Below are 20,803 nucleotides of genomic sequence, written 5' to 3'. Positions count from 1 at the left end.
GTGGGCCACAATTCTAGGGACACCTCTTTGGTCTAGTTCCTTTGCACCATTGTTCTGAAATGTTTTTTTTTATTGTTTTTATGCAGATTTGATTGCAAGTGCATTGGGGAAGTGGGGGGTGGGGCATATCGCTGTACATATAGTCCATGGCTCTTTTTCTGTTTTCTCTACAGGTTGCTGCCCTACATTGCTTGATTGACAGTTGAAAGAGTGAGTGTGCAACGTTACCACCCCATCCCAAAATCTGATGCATGTACCACACCTGCCAAAAGCAGAGGGGCACATGCATGAGGCGGGGGCAAATGGGGGCAATGAGATGAGGCAGAGGAGACTTGAAAAAAATGCCTATCAGTACCTGCAGGAGAATCTACTTGCAATTTATTTTCCGCAGGCTTTTTAGCTCAGCTCCATTAATACTAGGCTGTGATCTGTGACTATTTTGCCTACAGTACCTACAAGGAGTCATGGAGTCTCAGACACACCTTCTGTCTCATCATTGGTTTAGGCTTGATGTTCCCCACCTTTTCCTTCAGCTCTACCAAAAAATATCTATGTTAAATATGAGTTTTAACATTGAAGCCATATGGCACCGTCACAGGCATTTGTTACATGGATACAGAAACCTTCATCTGATATAAGTGACCGATGTATTAAATGGATGCTTAAAGGAAAGGATGCTTAAAGGGGTTGTCCACTACTATTGAAAATAAGCCAATGTATTTTTATGATGAAAATAAGTGTCTTTGTAAATACCTTGCGCTGGTGTTACTGCCTTTGAGTGGCGCTATCACTGGCCGCTCACAGGCATCACGTGACACCCCGGCTGCAGCCGGCTCTGACATCCGCTGATGTTCCGGCTGCAACCGGGCGTGACTCTGTGCTGCGCTTCTCAGTGGCTGCTGGGTTGTGGGGGGTACCCCACGCATCACACCCGGCATCCACCACGTGCTCTCCCTTTCCTCATTCAATGGGAAAGCGCAAGGTGGATGCTCTGCGTGACGCGCGGGGTGCCCCCGCCCACAATCCAGCAGCCACCGCGGGGACTGCGTCACTGATGTCATGCCTCACTTGACGTGACATCAGCGGGGGGCCACTTGATGCCTGTGAGCGGCCAGCCATAGCATCGCTCACAGGCAGTAACACCAGTGCAACGTATTTACAAAGACACTTATTTTCATCATAAAAATACATTTCAATAGTACTGGACAACCCCTTTAAGGCTGTGTGCACAAGTTGTGTTTTTGCTGCATTGTTTCAGTGCAGATTTGTCACAAAATCTGAAGGGTTTCCAGGTGCCAGCAAAGTGAATGAGAGTCCTGAAGTCTCATGCACACGTTGCTTATCTGTGACTTGCAGATTTGGTGCAGATATAAATCTGCATCATATCAATTTTTTCAGCATTTTTGCTGCAGATTTCACCCATACTGCACCAAAAATCTGCACCAAAAACGCAATAAAAAAAACGCAGCAAAAACGCATGTTTTTACTGCTGCATTTTCCCTGTCAATAGATGCAGAATTGCTGCAGAAATTTCTGCGCCAAATACTTAACATGTGCACATACTCTGTCCTCCGTAGACCAGACTATACAAGGACTTACTAAAGGTGTTTTTAAGAATTAGAGTTTAGTGGATGAAAGTATGAACAAAGCCGGAAGTGTTTGGTGATTGAGGTTTTTCACTTACTAGTTGTTTGAAAAACTTTCCAGAAAACCAGTGAACTATCAATCACAAAAGAACTTTCCTTAAAAAAATATATACTTATAAAGATCATTAGTTTGTTGCCCTATGAATCATTGCATATGTATGGCCATGTTAAATAACTGAAATGGCCATCTTTCAGTCAACTGTTGCTCAACCATCAGCCTACTTATATGTAACATGTATGCACCTGTATAAAATGAAAAAAATATCTTATATTCATCTTCCACACTGATGGAGTTCTTGCAATGTCCATGCTGGTGCTTCCACCACTTGCATGACATTGTTATTGTCTCTTGAGCACTGCAGCCAATCATCACTTCCCTTCGACAAAACTTTGATAGTCAATGAAAGTGTGATCGAATCTGCAAGTTAGCGACCGCCGACAAGCTGCAGCGCTCACATGACATAGCAATGTCATGCAAGTGATGGGAGACCCAGCTCTGACATAGCTGGAACGCTGCCGATGGGAAAGATGAGTGTAACGTTTTTAATTATTTTTCATGGGAGACTATAGCATTTAAGGTTGCGTTTTCCAAGCAGTGGACAACCCCTTTAAATTTTCAGTTAGAAAAGGAACTGCTACATATATAATGACAAAAATGAGCTTTAGTAAGGAATAGCCCAGAAGGTTCCCTTTACTTCTTTTCCGCCGCTCTTAGCCATACAGTAACCTCTAGCACTTTCAGCTGCAGATATGTTACAGCTGTGATCCATTCACTCATTTTATTGAAATAAAACATCTGCTATGCACCATTTTTGCGGTAACCCTCTAACAAAATGACCCAGTGAATTCCAAATATGAAGAATTATTAATCGAAGAAAGTTTTGTATTGGGTTTGTGAATATGTAGCTATGGTAAAGTATGGCATTTATAGCAGTGTGGGAAGATGTTGGTGTAGATAAAGTTAGGTATATATTTATCATTTGCATTACTTAAGGAGTCTGTCACAAAATGTTACAATACCAACTGCATACATTATTATCTAGATTTCTTATGGTGTACTTACTTAAAAAATCTATGTCAGAATGGCTGTATTAATGGTTTTTGAAAGTTTACACTAAATCTCTGCCTACCTAGTCTGATTGATAGCTCCTTAGTGTCCCTCCTCCTTGATGCTGCTTCTGAAATCTCTCACTGCCCAGTACAAGCTGCAGCTGTCAGTTAGGCTGGGTGGGCGGAGACTGAATACACTTGAAATCTCCCTCACTCTGTATTTGGATTATACAGTCATTCAGATATGGGTTTTCAAAGTAAGAACACAAGCTTCATCAGGTTTAAGAGTTCTATTTAATGCTTTATGAAGTTTGTATTGTAAAATTTGGTAATGTTTGCTTTAAGAATCAAAACTGATACATACAATAGGGAGGTGGGAATAAGTATAGGTAAAGATTAATTTGCCACATATATCAATGTCTCTCACAATAAGGTGTTTTATATTAGTCTAGTTGGGACTTGTAGTCCAAGCCAGAAAGAAAGTCTATGTCTTACTACGCTAGTTTGTTGCTTTGTTTTGCCCTTTCATCCTGTATCTCTTAGTATTTAGTTATTAACCTTGACTCCTTTTTCTGTTTACCTGACTACTTCATGATTCTGTCCCTGGCTTTGACATCCTGGTAATGACCCTCTTCTCTGCCAGATCACTCCACCAGCCAACAACCACTATGTGGATGTCGTTCTGTGGGTCCTGTGTAAGTCCATATCCCTTTTGTTAAGAGTCCGCCACTGGCTGTGAGTGACAGCTCAGCCACCCTATGGATAGCAGGGGAGTGTTGGGCTGTCAGTCTCAGCCGCCCTATGGATAGCAGGGGTGTTTCGGGCTGTCAGTGTTGTGTTTCGGTTTCCTCCAGGTGTTTTCCTTTCTGGATAATTGCCAGGCTATTTAACTGGCTGGCAATGTCAGATCATTGCCAATTGTAGCTTCAGCTCAGTGGTGTGATTACTCTGTGCTCTGTATTTTGATATTCTGATTTTCTGTTGCCTTACCTTGAATTTGCCTTTCCACTACCCATTTGTATAACCCCTTATGCCTTTGTCATATTCTGATTTTAGTTACCAGACCCTGGATTTTTGCCCCTGATTATCTGTTTGTCTTATCCATCTGTCATTGACATACTTTCCTGGCTTTTGACCTTGGATCTCTTCATCACCCTGCCTCACGGCCAGTCCGTGAGTAGTGACTAGCGTTACTTCTTTATATGGTTTAAAGGTTGAAGGCCAGGGATCCCCAAGACCTGCTAAATGGAGTGATGTATATAAAGCCTGTCCCTGAAAACCCTATTAACCCCTTAAGGACCTTGGGTTTTTCCGTTTTTGCGTTTTCATTTTTTGCTCCCCTTCTTCCCAGAGCCATAGCCTTTTTATTTTTCTGTCAATATGGCCATGTGAGGGCTTATTTTTTGCGGGACGAGTTGTACTTTTAAACGCCATCACTGGTTTTACCATATCATGTACTGGAAAATGGGAAAAAATTCCAACTGCGGTGAAATTGCAAAAAAATGCAATTCCACAGTTTTTTTTTTTACCACGTTCACTAAATGCTAAAACTGACCTGCCATTATTATTCTCCTGGTCATTACGAGTTCGTAGACACCAAACATGTATATGTTATTTTTTATTTAAGTGGTGAAAAAAAATCCAAAGTTTGCTAAAAAAAAAAAAAAAAAATGGCCTTCATTTTCCGAGACCAGTAGCGTCTCAATTTTTCGTGATCTGGGGCCGGATGAGGGCTTATTATAGCCTGTCGAGCTGACGTTTTTATTGATACCATTTTGAGATAAATCCGATGTTTTGATCGCCCATTATTGCATTTTATTGCAATGTTGCGACGACCAAAAAACCCGTAATTCTTGCGTTTAGAATTTTTTTCTCGTTACGCCGTTTACCGATCAGATTAATTCTTTTTTTATATTGATAGATCGGGCAATTCTGAACGCGGCGATACCAAATATGTGTATGTGGGAATTTTTTTTTATTATTTTATTTTGAATGGGGCGAAACGGGGGTGATTTAAACTTTTATGTTTTTTTAATTTTTTATATTTTTAAAACCATTTTTTTTACACTTTCTGCATGCTTCAATAGTCTCCATAGGAGACTAGAAGCTGCAGTTGTCTGATCGTTTCTACTGCATACAGGCGACATGCAGATCACCTGTATGTAGGAGAAATGCTCCTGTGCTATGACTACCGACCACTAGGTGACACTCATAGCTAGCGAGGCATGACAACCACAGGGGTCAGCTGCAGACCCAGGGTTGCCATGCCCACCTAACAGTGACCTGGGGTCACGTGAGGGGGTCACTAATGGGCGGCGCTAAGGTCGCGCTTCCGGCGCTGCGCTGTAAAATGCCGCTGTCAGAGATTGACAGCGGCGTTTAACTGGTTAACAGCCGCTGGTGGATCGTGATTCCACCTGCGGCTGTTGCGGGCACATGTCAGCTGTAAGAATCAGCTGACATGTGCCCGGTTCAGTGCGGGTTCAGCGCCGGAGCCTGTGCTGAAAAACGGGTGGTGGCCTAGGGCGTACTAATAAGCCCTAGGCTATAAAGGGGTTAAAAAGAATCTGTCAGCAGGATTTTGTTTTATAATCTGAGAGCAGCATGTTGTAGGGGCTGAGAGCCTGATTCCAATAATGTTTCTCTTACTAGGATGTGTGTTGCTGTTTCAATAAAATCAGTGTTTTATCAGCAGGACATGATCACTACAGGACTAGGTGTCTCGTGCCTCCTAGTCAACTGCATTGTGTAACCCCAGCCCCACCACTAATTAGTAGTCCTCTGTCAGTGTGCAGTGTACACAAAAAGCTACCAATCAGTGGTGTGGGTGGGGTTATGCAGGGCTTAACATTCTGTGCACTGCTAGATCTGTATCAGAGAAAACAATGATTGCATAAAAATGACAGCATGCAGACCAGCAAATGATACATCTCTGGAATCAGGGTCTCTGAATCTACACCATGCTGCTCTCAGATTACATAACAAAATCTTGACAGATTCCCTTTAAGAGCTGCCAGGCTAGCCCAAACAGAGCTACATTACATTCTACTATTGGGGATTCATGTATGAAGTAATGCAATTCATTTAGATATTCATTTAGACAACTCCTTTCCATTTGCCCGACCAGAGCTTATAGATCGCCTTGGTGTATATTTTGAAATCTTTAATGGTTCAATATGTGAGAATATCAGCTATTAATAGGAAAGGTGATAGATTGGTGGGCTTCTGACTGCTTGGACCCCCACCGGTCTCCAGAACGTGGGACAACTAACTTTAGAATCATATGGCAGTGTGTATGCATTACCACCGCTCCAACCTTTCTCTATGGGACTGCCCGCTTTCTCTGGCTCTTCCATAGGAAATGAATGGAGGAGTGATGAAACGTGCACTGCCGTGCCATTCTAAGGGCGCAGTCAGACAGCCTTGTAAATCAGACCGAGATCGGAAAGCAGTGCACGGACTGTCCGGCGGCTCTCCCGAGCCAAGACTGACAGCTGCATAGAAATACATGAAGCTGCCACTCTTGGGTTGGGAGAGCCGTCAGCCAGTCTGCGCATTGCGTTCTAATCTCGGTCCAATTTATACGGCCGTCTTACTCTGCCCTAATAGGGATAATAGTACCTTATTCTGGCAAATGGCGGGGGTCCCAGGGGTCAGGTGTCCAAAGATCTAAGAATTATCACTATGAATATGTGATCGCTTCTTTCTAAAGGAATACAATTTCAAAGATCCCACTTTATGTAATATTGTATCTGTATGTAGTGAGTGCCAAAAAACTAATCCTTAGCAACTAATATTTTGAGAGAGTATTCTATTTACTTAAAGTGGATTTTTCTGTTCTGTTATTCAGGCATAGGTTTTTCATAGATATAGGATTTTTTTTCACCATCTGAATGTGAGTAGTAAGCAGTCCTTGTAGTCTAAGGCTGTGTGCCCACGTAGCATTTTTCAAGCGTATATGCTGCGGAATTTCCGCAGCGTAAACGCTTGAAAAACGCATGTATATCCGCACCCCATGGTCCCCAATGGGATTCCGCAAGTTCTATGCACATGCTGCGGATTTTTCCGCAGCGTTTATGTCGCGTTCAAAAATCCGCAGCATGTCATTTAATTTTGCGTTTCCGCAAGCGGAATTGCCTTTGTCCAATGCATAAAAAACGCAGGGCAATTCCGCATGTGGAAAACGCGTGATAAACGCGCGAAAAATGCGCGATAAACGCGTGCGGAATTCCGCATGCGTTTTTCCGGGAGAGGACTTGCATTTATGCAGCAGAAATTTTCTGCTTCATAAATGCAACGTGGGCACATAGCCTTAGTGTAATTGTTTCACTCCCATGAGGCATATGTAAGGAGTAAGCGCAGAAGATTTATTTCCATATATATCACACATTGTATGTTCCCAGCAGTAATCTTCTGCTTTTATGTTCCGTGTTGTTTTCTCTCAGAAATGAGCCATCTCTTCTGCGTCAGATGAGGATTTTTTCCCATTGGCTTTTTGTGCTTGTAGCTTTGGCCATAAATGGTAAACTTACTGTGTTACAGAACCTGTTGTTGCAGCTTAGACCTTGTGACTTGCTCTCTACAGATGGACCTTCCATAATGTATGTACCAATCAGAATCAGCATAGGAGTCACTAAAGAAAGATCTGAACTAAAACTATAAAGTCAGGATTTAATGGGAAGATTCGCTTAAAAGGAACACAAGCATGAAGATTAAAAAAGCAGAAATAGTGCTATAGTGCTATCGGCGGAATTAAAGGGAACCTGTCATGTCCCCAAAAGCTGATAACCTGCGGATATAGATTCAATCTACAGAATAATAGCTTTGCATTGTTGTCCGGCCACCTTACTGAAAGGCAAAAATCAACTTTATTCCTCTCGAGAACAGCAGGCGTTCAGTAATAGAGGAGTACATGGAGTGACTAAAGTCTCAGCTGTAAGCAAGCCCCAGCACTCTGCTGCCTGTGCAGCACATCTGTGCAGTGCGAGCTGTCAATCAAAGTGCTGGGGCGTACATTATAGTGAGTGGTGACTGAAGCTACTTCATGCACGCCCCAATGACTGAAAGCCGGCGGCTCCTCCTTCAGTAAGGCGGCTGGACCACATTGGAACGCTATTATCCTGCAGATTAACCCTATATTTGTAGGTTAATAGTGTTTGGGGACATGACAGATTCCCTTTAAAAACATGATCCAAAAACAGCAGAAAATATTTTACTTTTTACTATGCGATTTCTGCAATATTTGTGTTATATTTTATCTATATTAGATATTTGTATTTGATAGAATAATAATAATATTGTGTTTTTTTTCCCATAGATTTTTCCAAGAATAGACTGACAGAGGTTCCAGTAGAAGTTTGTCATTTTGTGTCACTTGAAGCACTCAACTTATACCAAAATTGTATCAAAGTTATTCCAGACACATTAGCAAATTTGCAAATGCTGACCTATTTAAATATAAGGCAAGTATTATTATTGTTACACTACGTTATAATTGTCTTGTCATTTTGTTTGTATTAAAGGAGATGTCTGGCATGCAAATAGTGATATTGATAACTTATCTGTAAGATCGCTCATCAATATCAGATTGGTGGGGGTCCGACATCCAGCACCCCCACTGTTTAGTTGCTGTGAACAAATTCTGCACCTTATTTCCTTTTCATGTAAATGGAGATAAACCACAGTCACTAAACAATCTGTGGCGCTCCTTATATTGCATACAACTGGGCACTGTCAGAGCGGATATTGGGGGGAGTACTGGGTATAGGAATTGTATCTTTATCTCATTTTTAATACATGCATTTTATTTTATTGAAGGCCATTATAGGCTTTACATCTTCTTTGTTTGCTGTATGGAGGGAGCATATATGTGTTTTTTAGAAAAATAAAAATTAAAATTGCATGCATTTATTTTCTTTTTCCCCTGTTTATTTTCTTTTGACATCTAACACTGAATCCTATTCGTTATTTGTGACCTCTTTGAGCTACATCTCCTATTTCTTTTTTTTTACCTTTTTTATTGTATTTATTTTGTAAGCTCTGCTTTAATGGGACCTTTGACAGGATAATTGAGAAGCTGCTACACATCAGAAAAATAGAAATGACTGCTGGAAAGTGGAGCGTTTGCTGTAAGCATGTCACCAGTACAGCCCTAGTGATCAGCCAGTCATCGCTCCCCGCTAATTCTGCTGGGTGGTCAACATGATGCTGTTAGTATCTGGTGGGTGCCAAGAGATTTGTACTGTCAACCTTCAGTTCACTTTGACTATTATGGGCAGAAAACATGAAAATGAACTTAATACATATAAGAAGCCCATCATGTTATAAAACACCTTTATATTTATTACTTAACATGTTAGGCCAAGTCACCCCGAAATTAATCTTCGAACCTGGGAACAAGAGAGAGTAAAGTTTGTGATGCACTCTCAAAATTAGTTGAGGTTCTAGGTCCAAATGTCAGAATGCAGACACTACACGTTATATATAAAAGTCTGAGTTGTGTGTGAATGAGCGTTAACTCTGTAGTACACCAGGGTGACTGGCAATGTATTGATTATTACTATAATAGATGAGGTGGGCTGCCTAGTATGGTCACATATAGGGGCATATTTACCCAAGATTGGAGTTTCATGTGCAGGTCTTAATCCCTAGATGCCAGGTTAAATGTACCAAATTTTTTAAGAGGCTCAGTCCTTGTAAGAAAGTCCTGAATGAGAGCTGAAAGGTCCGAGAAGACAATACCTCTGTGAAGCAGGGACTGATGTTTATTAGAGAAGCGCAACAGATCAGATACAGAAGACAGGTGAGCTGAAGCACGCTGACACGTGCAGGTGTCCAGACAAGTACAACAACGGGGGGCGATCTGGCTATGGTCTGGCCCCCGCCAACAATATAAGGGACTTTTTATAAATAGTTAGACAAGGAAAACGACATACTGCGACAAAAGGTGTATACATTTTAGAACAAAGCATACAATGACACAAAATTACAACATTAATGGGTATTGCCTATGAAACTCCATATACCTTTTAGCCAATGTCATTACTCGCATCACTGCTTTTAGCCTACTCACATAACTCTTCAAAATTGACAGTTCTATGGTCCTGGCTTATAAATCACAATCACATATGCACTACTTACTACCATTTATTAACTATCACGGTCCCCTGCGGCTGTTCCAATTAGTCTTGCTGGTCTCTGTCCATACTTACTAATGGCACTGATGTTATTTTATACCTCCATTCTGGGGAGAGCCTCAGCTCTTTAGCTGCCCAGTTAGTTGAGTAGAGATTGTCCAAGATGGCTGCTAGCCACCACATGGCTGATCATGGCTGATCATTCTCTTACCATCTTCCTAATATATTTCCAGCACCTTGGACACTTTTTTCTTATATGTAAATGAGCTGTTCAGGACTATGGGCCGGACACTGAAATCCCGGAGAATCTGACTCCAGAGATTATTATAAATGAAGGGGCATTAGCAGTGTGAGACATATAACTAATACAGGACAGTAAAACTCAGTTTTGTCTTATTGCAAACACATTTGCTGCAGCTCTCACAGCTCTGCTGAATTGTAACAATATTATAACCCTGTCTGCCTGTGAGATGGAAGCTGAAGCTGGAAGGAACCAGCTGATGTGTCAGGTATAATCATGCACAGCTCTGCAGAGCGGCCATCACATATCACACTGGTAACGTCCCCTTTCATTTATAATAATTCTTGGAGGCAGATTCTCGTGCAGATCAGTGTCCGCCCCATTGCCTGGAATAGGTCATTTACATATAAGAAAAACATGGATATCTCTGGAATAAGACATCGGATTTCAGATATCAAGGTGTCATTTTATTCAGCTTCCTATAACCTACATGCCCATATAGACGGCTTAGGAGGGGCGATCCTGCTGACAGATTCACTTTAAAGGGAACCTGTCAGATGATTCATGCTGTCCAACCCATGGGCAGCATGAATCAGAGCCTGGCTGCACTCTTGCAGCCAGTTATATTTTTTCTATTCTTTCACCGCACTGCTCCAGGTAATTGACAGGTCTCTCCTGATGTACACACATTGCATAGACCTGTCAGCCGCCTAGAGCCTCGCTGGAAAAAGCCGGCCAAGGGTGGCCACGGACTTGTCTCTTCACAGCCTCATCTCTTATCTTTAAACTATATTTTTTACCCTTACAGGTTGGGCAGCGTGAATTGACTGACAGGTTCCCTTTAAGGATCTTTCTGGATGCAGTTGTAGTAGTGGTACTACTAAGTAGATGTGTGAGTGGCTGGTGATCTGTATGTTATACTTGTGATCTCCTATAAAACATTGTGGTCCGTAGCTTGCATAGTACTGAGAATTGCTATTTGAACCAATGACTGGGTAGCTGACTTAAAGATCACATAAAAGGTAATGTTTTCTAAACCTTGAATGTTGGTGGTTAAGTTTTTGTTATTATACATTCTAGTTGAACAGAAACAGTAGTAGTAGTATGCATGGAATGTGTGTGTTTTGTTTTACAACCTACAATGTTTTATACAGAGATCCTACATTTCTACAAACAACTATGATGTTTGTTACGGTATCCGAACACTGTGTTTAACCAAACTGTATATTTAAAATTTGTGTAGATTGTGTAAATTATTTTACAGGTATTTATAGTCTGTTTTGCTTAAGTTGAGGCATCTCAATAATGTGTGGTTTTATATAGAAAAAGGGCTGAAATAATAAAATACCTGTAAAAGAATTTACACAATCTACACAAATTTTAAATATACAGTTTGGTTTAACAGTGTTCAGGTATCAGGTACCACAACAAACTTTACACCTTATAGTTCTTTGTGAGAGGGAAACTCAAGCTGTGTACACAGTTCCCTGGAGTCTATGTATATTATTTTTGCATCAGTATCAGTCTAGGGTAGAGGGGATTAATTCTGATGGCCTTTAGGTTTTGATTTATCATTTCAGTGGTTGTCCAAGGATTCATTCAGTTTATCTATCCTCAGGCATGCAGATGTTGAAAATTATAAAACATCATCCCCAGGTCCAGCGATGCTGCTGCGCTGGTCTGTTAACTGGCTGCGGTGGTGACTTCACAACTACAGGGCACGTAACCGCTGCAGCCAGTCTCTGGGCTCAGTGGTTCTTCCCGTGTAGATTATGTAGAAACCAGGCAGTATGATGCTTTGGATAATCTTCTGCTGGAAAGCCATGAGTCCTGACATTCACCTACCTTTCACCTACCTAAACATTGTTACAGACCAGTTACATCCCTTCATGACAATGGTCTTCCTTTATCACAGTGGCCTTTTTCAGTTGGATAGTGCGTCATGTTACACCACAAACAAATTGGTGAGGAATGGCTCAGGAACATGAAAAGGAGTTGATGTTGACATGGCTTTCAGATTTCCTGGGTCTTTGTTTGATAGAGAATCTGTGGTATGTGCTGGAAAAGCAAGCCCTATGTATGGAAGCCCCCACCGCACAACTTATAAAATTTAAAGGGTTTACGGCTAGCCGGTTGGCGCCAGATATCACGGGAAACCTTTAGAAGTTTTGTGAAGTCCATGTCTTGATGGGGCAGAGATGTGTTGGTGGCACAAAGAGAATATACAGTGGCGTGAAAGTGTTTCCCCCTTCCTGATTTCTTATTCTTTTGCATGTTTGTCACACTTAAATGTTTCAGATCACAAAACAAATTTAAATATTAGACACAGATAACACAAGTAAACACAAAATGCAGTTTTTAAATGAAGGTCTTTATTAGTAAGGAAAAAGGAAATCCAAACCTACAGGGCCCTGTGTGAAAAAAGTGCTTGCCGCCCCCCCTTAAAACATAAATTAACTCTGGTTTATCACATCATTGCAGAGCTGAGTTCAATTTCCCTAGCCACACACAAGCCTGATTACTGCCACGCCTCTTCTCAATCAAGAAATCACCTAAATAGAACCTGCCTGACAAAGTGAAGTAGATCAAAAGATCCTCAAAAGCTAGACATCGTGCTGCAATCCAAAGAAAATCTGGAAAAAATGAGAAACAAAGTAATTGAGATTTATCAGTCTGGAAAATGTTATAAAGCTATTTCTAAAGCTTTGGGACTCCAGCAAACCAAATTGAGAGCCATTATCCACAAATGGCGAAAACATGGAACAGTGGTGAACCTTCCCAGGAGTGGCCGGCCAACCAAAATTACCCCAAGATTGCAGCGACAACTCATCAAAGAGGTCTCAAAAGGCTCCACAACAACATCCAAAGAACTGCAGGCCTCACTTGCCTCAGTTAAAGTCAGTGTTCATGACTCCACCATAAGAAAGAGACTGGGCAAAAATGGCAGGCATGGCAGAGTTCCAAGGCAAAAACCACTGCTGAGCAAAAAGAACATAAAGGCTTATCTCCGTTTTGCCAGAAAACATCTTGGTGATCGGCAAGACTTTTGGGAGAATACTCTGTGGACTGACGAGACAAAAGTTGAACTTTTTGGAAGGTGTATGTCCCATTACATCTGGCGTAGAGGTAACACAACATTTCAGAAAAGGATTATCATACCAACAGTAAAATATGGTGGTGGTAGTGTGATGGTCTGGGGCTGTTTTGCTGCTTCAGGACCTGGAAGACTTGCTGTGGTAAATGGAACCATGAATTCTACCAAAAAATACTGAAAGAGAATGTCTTGCCTTCTGTTCTTGACCTTAAGCTGAAGCGCACTTGGTTTATGCTGCAAGACAATGATCCAAAAAACACCAGCAAGTCCACCTCTGAATGGCTTAAAAGAAACAAAATTAAGACTTTGTAGAGGCCTAGTCAAAGTCCTGACCTTAATCCGATTGAGATGCTGTAGCATGACTTTAAAAGGGCAGTTCATGCTGAGAAACCCTCCAATTTGGCTGACTTACAACAATTTTGCAAAGATGGGTTTGCGAAAATTCCTCCAGAGCGTTGTAAAAGACTCATTGCCAGTTATCGCAATCGCTTGATTGCAGTTGTTGCTTTTAAAGGTGACCCAACCAGTTATTAGGTTTAAGGGGCAATCACTTTTTCACACAGGGCCCTGTAGGTTTGGATTTCTTTTTCCCTTAATAATAAAGACCTTCATTTAAAAACTGCATTTTGCATTTACTTGTGTTATCGTTATCAAATATTTACATTTGTTTAGTGATCTGAAACATTTAATTGTGACAAACATGCAAAAGAATAAGAAATCAGGAAAGGGGCAAACACTTTTTCACACCACTGTACACATTATAAGGCAGGTGGTTTTAATCTTATGGAGGGTGAGTGTATATTTACATCTACCTTTCCTACAAATAGCTGCTGTCTGTACAGTACAATTCAGTGCCTGTAGACTCCCTCACCTCTCTGTCCCGAATTCTGAGTGGTGTGTGTATCATGTTACCACATCTAAAAAGCTCTGGTTGTTGTAACTTTCTTCAAGATAGAGAGGGAATTCAGATTCTGCCCAAGTTTGGTATTTCAGTAAAGAGAAATAATTGATGGCTGACATGCCTCCTCCCTGTGTGCCAGAGATTGATCTAGTATGCAAAAGCACTGCAGAGTATTAGATCAGCAATCAGGGCAGGAAAAGTTAATGTCCCATCCTGGGACAAAGTTAAAAAAGTAAAAATCAAGTTTTAAAAAATTGTAAAAATAATAAAATAAAAAATCACAAAATAAAGGACAAAATGAAAAAAATATTATACCAATAAATAATTATTTCACTGCATCCGGGACAACCCGATCTATAAAACTGTCCCATTAGTTAACCCCTTGAGTGAACACTGTAAACCGTAAACTGTGCGTTTTTCATCATAGCGCTGAGCAAAAAGTGAAATGAAAAAGTCTAATCTAAATAAAAATGGTATAGCTGAAAATGACATCTTGTCCGGCAAAAAACAAGCCAACATAGAGCTCCATCAGCGAAATAATAAAAAAACTATAGCTCTCAGAATATAGCTGTGCAAAATCAATTATTTTTTCATAATTTCTTTTTATTGTGTAAAAGCGGCAAAACATAAAAAAGTACACATATCTGGTATCATTGCATCCACAACGACCTAATATATAAAACTGTCACACTAGTCAACCACTTCAGTGAACACTGTAAAAGATAACAAAAAATTATTTGACGAAAAAACTATGCTTTTTCATCATATCGCCAAACAAAAAGTAGAATAAAATGCGATCACAAAGTCGAATGTAAATAAAAATGGTATAGCTGAAAACTTCATCTTGTTCTGCAAAAAACAAGCCTCCATACAGCTCCATCAGCGGAGAAATAAAAAAGCTATACCTCTCAGAATGCAGCGATGCAAAAACAATTCTTTTTTTATAAAATTGTTTTTATTGTGTAAAAGCGGCAAAACATAAAAACAAGACATAAATTTGGTATTGCTCTGTTTGTACTGACCCGAAGAATAAAGCTGTCTTATTACTTTTAGCATACGGTGAATGGCGTAAAAAACAAAAACAATTCCTGAATTGCTGTTTTTTGTTCATTCTGCTTCCCAAAAATTGGAAAAGAAAGCCCGAAAATGGTACCAATAAAAATTCCAACTCATTCCCTCAAAAAACAAGCTCTCACATGACTCTGACTGCAGAAATACAGAAAAATTATAGATTTCAAAATATGGCAATGCATTTTTTTGCAAACAAAAAAGCATCTTTTAGTGTGTGACACCTGCCAAACATAAAAAAACTATATAAATCTGGTATCGCTGTAAGTGCACCGACCCAAAGAATAAAGTCGTCTAATCACTTATATCGCACGAGGAACGGCGTAAAAAATAAATAAAACCAATTCATCACTTGCTGTTGATTTGTTCATTCTGCCTCCCAAAGATCGCAGTAAGGCTCGGCGCACATTTATCCTGCGCTGAGCTCTTACCTCGGGGTTTTGCAGGTAAATCTCTGAAATACGTGATTCAGACAGAACCCCCGGCGGAAGATTCCCTATAATGAGGCAGATGGAGGCACTGTGGACGCTGTCTAGACTATGATCCAGCAGTGTCCCTCTTTTTAAGCATGCACAAAAGCGCGGTCAGCCAAAGTTTTGTGCACTTCTGAAAAGAAGGACACCGCTGAACAGAGGCCAGATGGAGTCTAGAATAACTCTGCTGCCTCATTATAGTGAATGGATCCCTCAGGGGTTTCATCGGAATCGAGTCATTCAGAGATTTAGATGGAAACCCCGATGTAAGTGCTCAGCATCAAGCGCAGGATAAATGTGATCCAAAATGTTCAAAACAAAAGTTTCAACTCAATCTGCAAAAAAACAAGTCCCCACTCAGGTCCCTCATCTATAAACGAAAATAAAGGGGGCTTCCATGTTACTGGTAGCACAAAGGCTTTGGAAAAGCAAAATGGCTTCCCCCAAAAGAAACCCAATGAATTCTGTGCTCCCAAATCCAAATGCCTCCCTCCCTTTTGAGCCCCAGTGTGCCTAATCTATATTTAGTGTCCACGTTTGTCAGTACTGTAGCGATGAGAGCCCAATTGCATGTCTCTAGAAGCAAGAGCTTGGCACAATGTATGGGCACTACATTATACTGGGCAATACAATGTACTGGGCACTACATTGTACGGGCACTACAATGTATCGGGCACTACAATGGCAGATATGCAATTTTCACTCAAGAACGTCTATTGATGTTTGTTTCTAGAAAATACCTATGGAGTCAAAATCGTCATTACACTTGTAGATAAATTTCCAGAGGGGTGTAATTTCCAAATTGGGTCACTTGAGGGTTGATTCTGCTATTCTAGCACTTAGGGTCTCTGTATATGGAGTCCGCAAACTATTCTAGGAAAATATGTGCTCCAAGAGTCAAATAGGGCTCCTCCCCTCCTGAGTCTCACCGTGTGGATAAACAGTAGTGTATAGACACATATGGGGTATTGCCACGTTCAGCAGAAATTGTGTGACAAATTTTGATGCCAAAATTTTCCCTGTGTGAAAATTTTAAATATGGGGCTAAAACAAAATTTTGTGATAATAATGTAATTATTTTTTCTTCACAGCCTGATGGTATAAGGTTCTGTGATACTCCCGCGGTGTCAATATGATCACTGCAGCATTAGATTAATTAATTGAGGAGTGTAGTTTGTAAAGTGGGGTTACTTATGGGAGCGTTCTGCTGTTTTGGCACCTCAGGGGTTCTGCCATGACAACTGCAAACCATAACAAAATTTGCACTCTAATATGGCGCTTCTTCCCTTCTGAGCTTTGTACTGTGACTCAAAAGTAGTTTTTGACCATATGTGGGGTATTGGCATACTCGGGAGAAATTGCGTGACAAATTGTAACATTTGTTTTCTCCTGTTTACTCTTGTGAAAATGAAAAATTTCGGGCTAATACATTTTTGTGGGAAAAATTACATTTTTTTATTTTCACGGCTCAACATTATAAAATTCTTTAAAGCACCTGCGGGTTCAAGGTGCTCACCACACCTTAAGATAAATTCCTTGAGGGTTGTAGTTTCTAAAATGGAGTAATTTGTGGGGGGTTTCCACTGTTTAGACACATCAAGGGCTCAGTGGAGCCCACAGACCATTCCATCAAAGTTTGTGCCCAAACGGTAGTTTCCCACCATACTTAGGAAAAATTGCAGAACAAATTTTGGGGTACATTTTCTCCTTTTACCCTTGTAAAAATTAAAACTTTGGAGCTAAAGCAAATTTTTTGTAGGAAAAATCTTAATTTTCACTGCTCAACGTTACCAAATTCTGTGAAGCACCTGTGGGTTCAAGGTGCTCACTACACCTCTAGATACATTTCTTGAGGGGTGTAGTTTCCAATATGGGGTCACTTGTTGGGGATTTCCACTGTTTAGGCACATCAGGGGTTCTCCAAACACGACATGGCGTCCGCTATCTATTCCATCCAATCTTGCGCTGCAAAAGTCAAATGGTGCTCCTTCCCTTCCGAGTCCTGCCGTGTGCCCAAACAGTAGTTTTCCACCATGTATGGAGTTTTGGTGTACTCAATAGAAATTGCAAAGCAAATTTTGGGGACCACTTACTCCTGTTACCCTTGTGAATATGAAACATTTGGGGTAACGCAACATTTTTGTGGGAAAATGTATTTTTTCATTTTCACTGCTCAGTGTTTTCAAATTATCTGGGAAGAACCTGTGAGTTCAAGGTGCTCACCACACCTTTAAATAAATTCCCTGAGCGGTGTAGTTTCCAATATGGGGTCACTTGTGGGGGGTTTCCACTTTTTAGGCATATCAGGGGCTCTGCAAATGCGACATAGCGTCCGCTATCTATTCCTGACAGTTTTGGGTTCAAAAAGTCAAATGGTGCTGCTTCCCTCCTGAGCCCTGCCGTGTGCCCAAACAGTAGTTTTCCACCACATATGAGGTATCGGCGTACTCAGGAAAATTGCACAACAGATTTTAGGGTCCATTTTATCCTATTATCCTTGTGAAAATGAAAAATGTGTCACCAAAGCCACATTTTTGTGGGAAAATTTTATATTTTCCTTTTTTCCTTCTACATTTTGTGACACTGGTCAGAATTGGAAAATTTGGCCTAGTCAGGAAGGAGCAAGTAGGCTCATCTGTGAAGGGGTTAAATGAAAGGGGGTGTTACCAGTGTGAAATATATGTAGATCAGGAGAGCAGACTGTCAGTCATTACATGTCCCACACTGGTAACACCCCCTTTCATTTAAAATGAGTTCAGGATGCATATTTTCATGCAGATCTGTGTCCGGCTTATAGATCTTAACAGCTCATTTACATATTGATAAAAATGTGAATTTCTCTTGAATAAGACATCAGATCGCAGATATCAAGGTATCATTTTCTTCAACTTTCTATGACTTAAATGCGCATATTGACGACTTACTCCTACTGACAGATTTCCTTTCAGAAAATGCGAAAGCCCATCCGAGTACCCCCCAGCACCCAGTTTTCCAACCCGATGTTACTCTGCTAGCATGTCACATACTGTAGATATGCTCGGAGACAATCTGTGCTGATCCCAGACCCATTAGTAGTTTGCTAGTATTGGCGGAGGGACCCACATAGATTGCCAGAATAAAGTAGCTCTTACAGGAGTTGGCCACCTTTGTGGTCAATATTTTATATATTTTTATTTAAATGCATGTATTTTGGGCTAAAAAAATAATTTTTTTCTATTGGGTTTCATTTTAAATTTGGCAGTTTTCCTTTCAAAGGCTTTTAGTTTCCCTGCACATTCAACTTTGATTTAATCTGTGGCCTTAAATCTGCTGAGAGGAGCACAAAAAAAAGACAGATAAAAAGAGTTACAAACTCATCGTTCGGTTAGATGTCAGAAAGATCTCTTTGACGGATTCTCAGGTAATGGAGTCAGCCACTTTCTCTTGTGTGAGTACAGCTTTCCTCCCACCCTGACCAGCACTTCTGTCCATACAATGGCTGCCGGTAGAGGAGTATGTGTCCATCAGCTTCCTCCAATAGAAGAGCAGTTTTCCCATGTGAGGTGTTATACAATTGAAGGAGGCTGATTGACAGGTCTGGTCACACGCTCCTCCCCCAGCAGCCATTTTATTGACAGAAGTTAGTGTGTGGAAATCTTCAAAAAAAAGTTACCTGAGAATCCATCAGTGACCTCGTTCTGACTGGAAAATGTGTAACTCTTTTATCTGTCTTTTTCTGCGCTCCTCTCAGCTGATTTATAGCTATTAACCTGTAGATATTGGGTGCCACCCCGGTGACCGAAACTGGAACGCTGTTTCTCCCCGCAGTGTTCGGCTAAGTGCAGGCGCTGGCCAGCATTATAACGCTATTAACCTGCAGATTAACCCCCAATCTGCAGGTTAATAGCATTTTTTCTGGTGACAGGTTCCCTTTAAAGCTGAGTGTGTCCGGAAACAAAGATCCTGTAAAAGGAAAACAGTGAAAATTTGTCATGAGACCCAATTGAAAAAAAATATTTTTAGCCCCAAATTCATACATTTAAGTGAAAAAAAAAAAATAGTTCCCTATGGTGGCCAACCTCATTATGCTCTCTATCTCCGAGATCTTACACTTCTGAAGATAGGTGCCCCTGTAGAAAGGGCACCTATAGACTTTAACTGGATTGGCTTAGTTTCCATAGATTGTAACCACAGATGTTAGAATTGCTGAGTAATATTAATCACTTGTTTTAGGCAGCAAAAATAATTTTAAGTTACATAAAACCAAAAACACTTTGGTATTATTATCTCATCTAAACTAAGTAGTAATATAATTTTTCTGGTAAGGTTCTTACAGTGGCAAGTAGAATCTGCACAGGATTCAGAGCAATAATGGGAAGCCTCATACAAGTATTTCTCGCGCTCCGTGCTGATGCTGGATCCGTAGGCCTTTTCTTCCTCCCACACACAATTTTTTCCCTGCATGTAGAGATCTGGCTGTGAAACTCTCTTCACGTAGCGCTCTTGGACGCTGTTCAGCTGCACTTCTGAAAACACGAGGGAGTTTGCAGTTCTTTTTTTAAATGTCTTTATGAATCACTTAAGAAAATCAGAGCTTGGCAAAGAATACTACTGTTTATTTATTTATTTATTTTATTTATTTTCAGTCGAAACCAACTTTCCTCCTTGCCAGCCTGCTTATGTGGTCTTCCTCTAAAAGTCTTAATTGCAAGTAATAATAAGCTTGGATTTCTGCCAGAAGAAATAGGTCAACTACAGCAGTTAATGGAGCTGGTATGTCACCAAATATAATATATTTATCCATCACTTGCATTTTATTTTTATGGAAGTTGTAACCTAAAGCTGATGTGTGGGATCTAAGGTAAGCCAAATGTATCAATCCCTGTGGGATAATGTGAACTTTGTCTAATGACTTGAAAATTGGTACTTTCCTATGAAAGAAAACAGAAATCTGGCAGGGAATTAGCTGAAAGACCTTTGGAAAATCACTTAGTGAAACAGATTTATGAAAATGAAAAGGCTAAAGTGACAGCGGAGAATTTGTCACAAATTGCTATAGCGCTAGAGCTGTAAAGCGGCATTACAAGACCGTCAGCACATAGCAATTATGTAGGATGCACCCGACTGTGCCAGTGTTCTTGGGTCTTATTGATGACAAAACAGGCATGACGAAGTCTTAATATAGTAGTGTGACCTGCTAGTATAGTACACAACT

The 20,803-nt window shown here is 40.6% G+C and overlaps 1 protein-coding gene across 2 annotated transcripts in view; it reads left to right on the top strand.

The window, feature by feature from the left end:
- LRCH1 (leucine rich repeats and calponin homology domain containing 1) overlaps positions 1-20,803 on the top strand; it is a 247,834-nt gene that overhangs the window by 106,411 nt on the left and 120,620 nt on the right. For both annotated transcript variants that reach the window (XM_073663838.1, XM_073663837.1), the window contains exons 2-3: positions 8,014-8,158; positions 20,235-20,361. In XM_073663838.1, the coding sequence (XP_073519939.1) occupies positions 8,014-8,158; positions 20,235-20,361 (272 nt within the window). The remainder of the gene's footprint in view (positions 1-8,013; positions 8,159-20,234; positions 20,362-20,803) is intronic.

The sequence above is a fragment of the Phyllobates terribilis genome, unplaced genomic scaffold (genome assembly GCF_046119375.1).
Source record: "Phyllobates terribilis strain yellow unplaced genomic scaffold, ASM4611937v1 Scaffold_2__4_contigs__length_985480577, whole genome shotgun sequence".
Taxonomy (NCBI): Eukaryota; Metazoa; Chordata; class Amphibia; order Anura; family Dendrobatidae; genus Phyllobates; species Phyllobates terribilis.
This window is presented reverse-complemented; position numbering and strand designations above follow the sequence as displayed.